Source organism: Battus philenor, unplaced genomic scaffold (genome assembly GCF_028537555.1).
Source record: "Battus philenor isolate CCGP_79_NKW_IND1 unplaced genomic scaffold, ilBatPhil1.0.hap1 SCAF_29, whole genome shotgun sequence".
Classification (NCBI taxonomy): Eukaryota; Metazoa; Arthropoda; class Insecta; order Lepidoptera; family Papilionidae; genus Battus; species Battus philenor.
In genome coordinates, this window is record NW_027181692.1 from 4,033,973 (window position 1) to 4,042,053 (window position 8,081).

The 8,081-nt window shown below is 44.3% G+C and overlaps 5 protein-coding genes across 5 annotated transcripts; all 5 read left to right on the plus strand.

Moving 5' to 3' along the window:
- The first annotated feature begins 74 nt into the window (after positions 1 to 74).
- On the plus strand, positions 75 to 2,701 carry LOC137926372 (histone H1-like). The gene has a single exon (XM_068769974.1). It carries the CDS (start codon positions 1,519 to 1,521, stop codon positions 2,299 to 2,301), a length of 783 nt encoding a protein of 260 aa, XP_068626075.1. The 5' UTR covers positions 75 to 1,518; the 3' UTR covers positions 2,302 to 2,701.
- A 226-nt stretch (positions 2,702 to 2,927) lies between these two features.
- On the plus strand, positions 2,928 to 3,812 carry LOC137926183 (histone H2A). The gene has a single exon (XM_068769747.1). It carries the CDS (start codon positions 3,281 to 3,283, stop codon positions 3,653 to 3,655), a length of 375 nt encoding a protein of 124 aa, XP_068625848.1. The 5' UTR covers positions 2,928 to 3,280; the 3' UTR covers positions 3,656 to 3,812.
- Positions 3,813 to 4,395: 583 nt separating this feature from the next.
- On the plus strand, positions 4,396 to 5,084 carry LOC137926182 (histone H2B). Its single transcript, XM_068769746.1, has one exon. The coding sequence runs from the start codon at positions 4,467 to 4,469 to the stop codon at positions 4,839 to 4,841; it is 375 nt and encodes a 124-aa protein (XP_068625847.1). The 5' UTR covers positions 4,396 to 4,466; the 3' UTR covers positions 4,842 to 5,084.
- A 483-nt stretch (positions 5,085 to 5,567) lies between these two features.
- LOC137926144 (histone H3) lies at positions 5,568 to 6,374 on the plus strand. The gene has a single exon (XM_068769677.1). The coding sequence runs from the start codon at positions 5,796 to 5,798 to the stop codon at positions 6,204 to 6,206; it is 411 nt and encodes a 136-aa protein (XP_068625778.1). The 5' UTR covers positions 5,568 to 5,795; the 3' UTR covers positions 6,207 to 6,374.
- Positions 6,375 to 6,886: 512 nt separating this feature from the next.
- On the plus strand, positions 6,887 to 7,414 carry LOC137926145 (histone H4). The gene has a single exon (XM_068769679.1). It carries the CDS (start codon positions 6,992 to 6,994, stop codon positions 7,301 to 7,303), a length of 312 nt encoding a protein of 103 aa, XP_068625780.1. The 5' UTR covers positions 6,887 to 6,991; the 3' UTR covers positions 7,304 to 7,414.
- The last annotated feature ends 667 nt before the right edge of the window (positions 7,415 to 8,081 follow it).

Sequence of the window (8,081 nt, forward strand, 5' to 3'; positions counted from 1 at the left end):
TATGAAGCACTCAGCCGAGTGAGAGAGAAAAAAAAGTTTCTTGGCGATAGATGAACGGTCATAACATTCTTATTTACTATGACTGCACACATACACACACACCACCACCACCACTATCATCATCATCATCACGAGCTCGTAAAGACAGACGCGTATGTTGTTTACGGTGGTTCGTTGGTTGGCCGATATCCGATACAATAAATTAGTTATTACCTTCCGCTGGCTTCATCTGAGACACACACCCAGTGGAGTTTTTCACATACAGTTTACAATAGTATATAAAGTAAAAATAAATGTACAACATCCGTTACTTTCGTTGAAAATCGCGTGAGTCTATTATGATGATATTAGACTAGATTATTTCTTCATATCGTCGGTCGGTCGGTTCTGCCCTTTTCGTATCTGTCGAATGCTTAGTTAGTTAATCAATCGGTTAGGTACTACTACTACTACTACTACTACTACTACTGACGACGATCGATGCGATAAATAGGTGAGGACGACGTATATCACACACATCATACACGGACACCGCTATGAAGGTGTCGTGTTCGATGGTTTTAAATACGGGTATAAAGTATAATAACCTAATATATAGATATACGTAGATACTAAAATCTAATATGAATAATAAGATAAAGTTAGGGAAAATGCGAGGATATTTCGCTCGCTTAAGACGAGCCGCGTGCGGCGCTTGGCTCGATTCCGCGCGGAAGGTGGACGGGGACGCAGTGTTTACGCGCGGGTGTATTCTAACGTTTCGCAACCGCAGGGCGGTCGTTCTCTATAAAGATACTTACGAGAGTACGATTATTGTTATATTTTTCGGTTCATAAATAATTTTCAAAGGTCGCACCGGCAGCTCGGCGGCTTCGGTCCGCGAGAGTCGAGAGAGGTTCGTGTTTTACGACCTTCGAAGTTTAATCGGTCGTTGTGCATAGAATAATGCATTACCGGGGTGACCTTCGATTCCTGTCCGTCCTCTGGATACTGACTCTCGATGGACCGCGCGAAACTTTATCGAGAGTTCGATTACGTGGAGATAATACAATTTTAAACGCGACTCTCCGCACGCTCCGAATACACCGAACAAAATAAACCCCGTTCACCGGTCGCCCGCGCGCTCGATTCGCACTAGAGTTAGTTTACCGAGTGAACGATCTCAAATATTTACCACGCGGACATCGTTAAGGAATACGCGTGCGAGGGAAGTGTTGAAAATTTAATTTAATTCGGAACGATCTAGTGAAAAGTTATAACCGATCGTACGAGAAAACGTCTCTCGGCACCGCGGCTCTCCTTAAGGTAATGATGCGGAGCATTTCTTGGTGGCGCCATCTCGACCTAATATAATACAACTACTTACGGCTGTACTCTAATACCACTCGCCTAGTGTTATATCGAGTTTGATACGTAATATATTTACAAAGTTGTATAAAAGAACTTGAGTTTTTTTTTTTTATATATAAAATATTCTCTAACACGACCGTACGCATTCACAAGAATTGATTGTGCAAGATGGCCGACACAGCTGTAGCATCCGACGCACCGGCACCCGCAACTCCTGCGAAGAAACCGAAGGCGAAGCCCACTCATCCGAGAACTTCCGAGATGGTCACCAGCGCGATCAAGGAACTGAAGGAGCGAAGCGGATCCTCCCTGCAGGCGATAAAGAAATACATCGCGGCACAATACGAAGTCGATGCCGAAAAACTAGCACCGTTCATCAGGAAGTATCTGAAGAGCGCCGTAGAGTCCGGTGCTCTGATTCAGACGAAAGGCAAAGGAGCGTCCGGCTCGTTCAAATTGGAATCCAAATCCGCGTCCGCCTCCAAGAAACCCGCGACGGGCAAGAGTGCTCGCGGCGGCGGTGCTGTCTCCGAGGACGCCGGCGGTAAGAGAGGAGGAGGCGATTCTTCTGCCGGATCGGCAGCAGCGAAAGCTAAGAAGAAGAGAGGCGCAGCTCCCGCTGCCGCCGCTAAAGGAGGAAAGAAGGCAGCCGCAGCAGCGTCTCCTTCCAAGGCGAAGCAATCCGCCGCAGCCGCCGCCGCCTCGACCGCCGAGGAGAAGAAAGCGGCCGCTGCAGCTAAAAAGAAACCCGCGGCCGCGAGGAAGTCTGCCGCCGCCGGTTCGCAGGGCGGAGCCGCTTCGAAGGCAAAGAACGCCGCCGCACCTAAAGCTAAGAAGAGCGCTAAACCGCCAACAAAGAAGCCCAAAGCACCAAAACCGAAGAAAGCCGCAGCACCGAAATCCAAAACGACCGCTGCGGCCTCCAAGAAGGCTTCCGCCGCTAAGAAGTAAAGAGAGGAGGACATAGACACGCGATAAGTCCGAAACCGCCCGAGCCGCCGCCGCCGCCGCCACCTAATTGCCATCGCTTCGTCGTCATTACATATCATTCCTATGCGCGCGCAATGCAGTGTTGGCGGTGGTGATGATGATACGGCACGCGGTTCGTTCGCGAATATGCGAGCGCGCCAGCGTACCAGTGGAGGACGGTCGGCGGAAGGATCTTTCGCGGGGAGCAGAGGATGAAAAGCTTAAGCGTTACTCGCGTGAGGCATAGCGCGCGCGTTAACGGTGATTACACAACGCAAGCACAAAAGACAAAGTGTGTGTGTGTCTCCGTTCGCCGCGTATGACATGCATGCGTCCGCTCTAGCGACCGCATCCCTAAAAAGCCCTTTTCAGGGCTAACAAATATGTCGATTTTCGATTGAAAGAGAGAAATACGTTTCTTTATCGATAGTGAACGTCAAAGTCTAACTTAAACTATAAGATGATGATATATATACAATGCTTCAAGTAGTAATTAATGATAATGTGTATTTATATAAAAAAAAAAAAAAAAAAAAAAAAAATTACACAAACATCAACAACTGAACACCGTAACCTAAATAACGTGGATCTTATGGTTTCAAGACAAACCCTATAACTGATTGGCATACAACATTACGTTATTATTGTTTTCATATTTAAATGAACAAAATAGGTTTACATCGTCGGTGAGTGCGGTAGCTGATGCACCCCGAATGAAAGGATAGAGAGTCAAACGGAACCTCGCATACTACAACAAAAACGCGCACACCTTTGACTGACGTTCGCTCGTTGTCTACCCCACTAACTGACGTACCGTACGAACCGTATAACATCGAATGACCGAAATTCAATTTTTTAGTGATCACTTCTGATCTTTGTTATTTTATATATATATACATATATATATAACTTACGCGACGTGTTATATTAATTTGTTAACACAACCACTACTACATACAAGATGTCAGGACGCGGAAAAGGAGGCAAAGTAAAGGGGAAGGCGAAGTCACGTTCCAACCGTGCAGGACTTCAATTCCCGGTCGGGCGTATACATAGGTTGCTGCGTAAGGGTAACTACGCGGAGAGAGTCGGTGCGGGCGCTCCGGTTTACCTCGCGGCCGTCATGGAGTATCTAGCCGCTGAAGTTCTCGAGTTGGCCGGTAACGCGGCCCGCGACAACAAGAAGACCAGAATAATTCCGAGGCATCTTCAGCTGGCCATCAGAAACGACGAGGAGTTGAACAAACTTCTATCCGGAGTGACCATCGCGCAGGGCGGTGTACTGCCTAATATTCAGGCCGTTCTTCTGCCCAAGAAGACAGAGAAGAAGGCTTAAATTTTCTTCTTCTTCATCATCATCATCATCATGATCGTCGTGGTCGTCATCATCCCAATAGACATACACATATCGATTCTCCGTCATCGCACGCGACGGACATGATGTGTGGAGAGAGATTAATTAATAATTAAAAGGCCCTTTTCAGGGCCGCAAATATTTTCTATACGTATTCAAATGTGTGTAATACAGTCTCTATTTTATATAAGAGAGCGTCAACTGTTTGCCCGTACGAGTCTTCTCGCCTGCCGAATACCGGTGTGTTTATATATATATATATATATATATATATATATATGATTTAAAAAAAATTGTATGAATGGAGTAATACAAACTTCACATGGTGTATAGTATATAGTAGTACCACTTAAAAGCAATAAACCATCAATATATTTCACTTTGAAAACTGGAACATTTATGTATGTATACATATATATACATATATATGTATATATATAAATCGATGAACAATGAAATAAAACCTGTGACCGCCGGCGGGATCTTTATCGGGAAGTATAAAAGAATTTCTATGCGGTACAGATGCTAATACATGAACAAACATACACAACACAAAAACTACATACTTACTCTAGGAACACATCTAACCAACAAGCAAGCCAATCCCCTCCCCCACCCCGCCTTCCGCCCCTCCATTGTTTATAACTCGAGCATACGCGTTTCGCTCTTTAAGACCCTCGCTAGTTCACGTACCGAACAGTTGACCAAGAAAAAAATTCTGACGGTTTTTGTTCCAAACGGTTACATACTACCGACTACTACTGTACTATACTACGCTAGTGTTGTTGCAAACATGCCTCCCAAGACGAGCGGTAAGGCAGCCAAGAAGTCTGGCAAGGCCCAGAAGAATATTTCAAAGTCTGATAAAAAGAAGAAGAAGCATAAGAGGAAGGAGAGTTACGCTATCTACATCTACAAGGTGCTCAAGCAGGTTCATCCCGACACCGGAATCTCAAGCAAGGCGATGTCAATTATGAACTCTTTCGTGAACGACATCTTCGAACGCATCGCCGCCGAAGCTTCCCGTCTCGCGCACTACAACAAACGTTCGACTATCACCTCGAGGGAGGTCCAGACCTCCGTCAGATTGTTGCTTCCCGGCGAGTTGGCGAAGCACGCGGTCAGTGAAGGCACTAAAGCCGTCACGAAGTACACTAGCTCCAAGTGAAGAGGCGGAGGAAGTGGTTGTGACGGGGGCTACGTGTGATCGTGATTGCGGTTCTAATTTTCTCGTATCTCTCTCTGTCTTTCGATAAAGAAGGGGATAACCGACCGACCAACCAACCTACCACCTACCTACCCACCAATCGCAACACCGCCGCCACACCGAACGCCGTAGCTTGCTGCGTGACATATATCCGTGAGATATAAATGTTTATTAATTTCAAAGGCCCTTTTCAGGGCCATAAAACGATTCTATTATCAATACTGATACAATGTTTCTATAATAAGAGTACTCTGACAGAATGAATATATATATAATATGGTTTCGAAAATCGGTGGGCAATGCTTATACCTGAACACGATTATAATTAAATAAAATAAATTACAAGGTTCGACAATTCATTCTTTCTATATATATGTGTATATATATATATATATATATATAAACACACACACATATATATATATATATATATATATATATATAAATAACTATTTCACTCGCAGATCGTGCTATTATCGTGATCGTATTTAATATATATATATTACAATAGTATATACTTTAAATAATTAGTAGGTGTGTGATTTTGATGAACGGGAAGGAGTTAGTTACGTTCTATCCCTGCATGTTTTATTATTAAAAGATTTTGCTTGCTTATTACGAAATTAAATCGACATAGTAATTAGACAACCGTCAGTAAGCTGTTGTTGGTGGAGGGGGGGGGGGGGGGGGCGAATCATGTCGAGAGACGGAGCCGAATGAAACAGATAGAGTCGAGTGACAGAGAAAGAGAGTACATAAATAGCCAACTCGTAAACCAGTATAAAAGGCGGTCACGAAAAATTCAGATACGCATTTCGGTTTCGGAACTCGTATCGATCGGTGTTGTCGACGCCACAAACGTAGTGCACTTTTTATTTTACCGAATAACGAAGTAAAGAATATAAAGCAGTCGTGATGGCGCGTACCAAGCAGACCGCTCGCAAGTCCACCGGCGGTAAGGCTCCGCGGAAACAGTTAGCCACGAAGGCGGCGCGTAAGAGCGCTCCGGCCACCGGCGGCGTTAAGAAACCTCATCGCTATAGGCCCGGAACTGTCGCCCTTCGTGAGATCCGTCGTTACCAGAAGAGCACGGAACTCCTCATTCGCAAATTGCCATTTCAACGTCTAGTGCGAGAAATCGCCCAGGACTTCAAGACCGATCTGCGCTTCCAGAGTTCCGCGGTTATGGCACTCCAGGAGGCGAGCGAAGCCTACCTGGTAGGTCTCTTCGAAGACACGAATCTTTGCGCGATTCACGCGAAGAGAGTCACCATTATGCCGAAAGACATACAGCTGGCTCGTAGAATTCGCGGTGAACGCGCATAAGAAGTAGTGTGTGTCGGTCGTCTTAATGATAACCATGTTTATTATTAAGACATAAAAATTCAATAAAAAGGCCCTTTTAAGGGCCGCACATATTTCCGAATAATAATAATAATGACCCCCGTTTCTATCGAATAATTGAGAACGTTAAAAACACACACACACACACACACACACACACACACACACACTACCAAAACAAACTAACGAACCAACTAAACCATACCATTCATTAACTAGATCACTACACCTACCAGCAGCACCTACCATTACTACTATTATAGTAACACGCACCCAATAACAATGATGATGGGTTAATCATCAACAAAACGATCGATTGACGTATTATTAATGTAAATGTCTATTGGAGCGACCGCAAGAGTGCATGGGTGGGTGGTAGTACGTTCGTTGAATGAGAAAATAATGGACTTTTGGACAATTTTAACCTCTGCAATAAGGAACACTTATTTTCATTTTAATTCTCGTATTATTTATTATAACACAGAATATATTATTTTAATTCGACCGAAAGGTTGCTCCTTCTCTTTTGTTTATTATTATATGAATTGTCATTTTAATTGATTGAATATGCTTCTGTTCTGATGGCAAAGCAGCGCGCAACGCTAAGCCCCCTTTCCCCTCTCCCCGCAATCCCCTCCACTTTCAACCGGTATAAATAGTATAAAGGGACCGTCGTTTTAAGCGGCGGCATCAGATCATATTTCTACACGAAGACGTTCGCACGTTGCGCAAAGAAGAATTTATTTTGACGACACGACGACGACACAATGACCGGCCGTGGCAAGGGAGGAAAAGGTCTGGGAAAGGGTGGTGCGAAGCGGCACAGGAAGGTTCTCCGTGATAACATCCAAGGTATCACCAAGCCCGCGATCCGTCGTCTCGCTCGCAGGGGTGGAGTGAAACGTATCTCCGGTCTAATTTACGAAGAGACCCGAGGGGTGCTGAAGGTGTTCCTCGAGAACGTGATCCGCGACGCCGTTACCTACACCGAACACGCGAAGAGGAAGACCGTCACCGCCATGGACGTCGTGTACGCACTTAAACGTCAGGGCCGTACCCTATACGGTTTCGGCGGTTAGATACCAACACCATCGCCATCAGCAATGTTATTATTATTATTATTAATATCATCATCATAAGCGACCACCGCGTCGTTTATTTAAAAGGCCCTTTTCAGGGCCGTATATCAATCAAAATCAATATATGAAGCACTCAGCCGAGTGAGAGAGAAAAAAAAGTTTCTTGGCGATAGATGAACGGTCATAACATTCTTATTTACTATGACTGCACACATACACACACACCACCACCACCACTATCATCATCATCATCACGAGCTCGTAAAGACAGACGCGTATGTTGTTTACGGTGGTTCGTTGGTTGGCCGATATCCGATACAATAAATTAGTTATTACCTTCCGCTGGCTTCATCTGAGACACACACCCAGTGGAGTTTTTCACATACAGTTTACAATAGTATATAAAGTAAAAATAAATGTACAACATCCGTTACTTTCGTTGAAAATCGCGTGAGTCTATTATGATGATATTAGACTAGATTATTTCTTCATATCGTCGGTCGGTCGGTTCTGCCCTTTTCGTATCTGTCGAATGCTTAGTTAGTTAATCAATCGGTTAGGTACTACTACTACTACTACTACTACTACTACTGACGACGATCGATGCGATAAATAGGTGAGGACGACGTATATCACACACATCATACACGGACACCGCTATGAAGGTGTCGTGTTCGATGGTTTTAAATACGGGTATAAAGTATAATAACCTAATATATAGATATACGTAGATACTAAAATCTAATATGAATAATAAGATAAAGTTAGGGAAAATGCG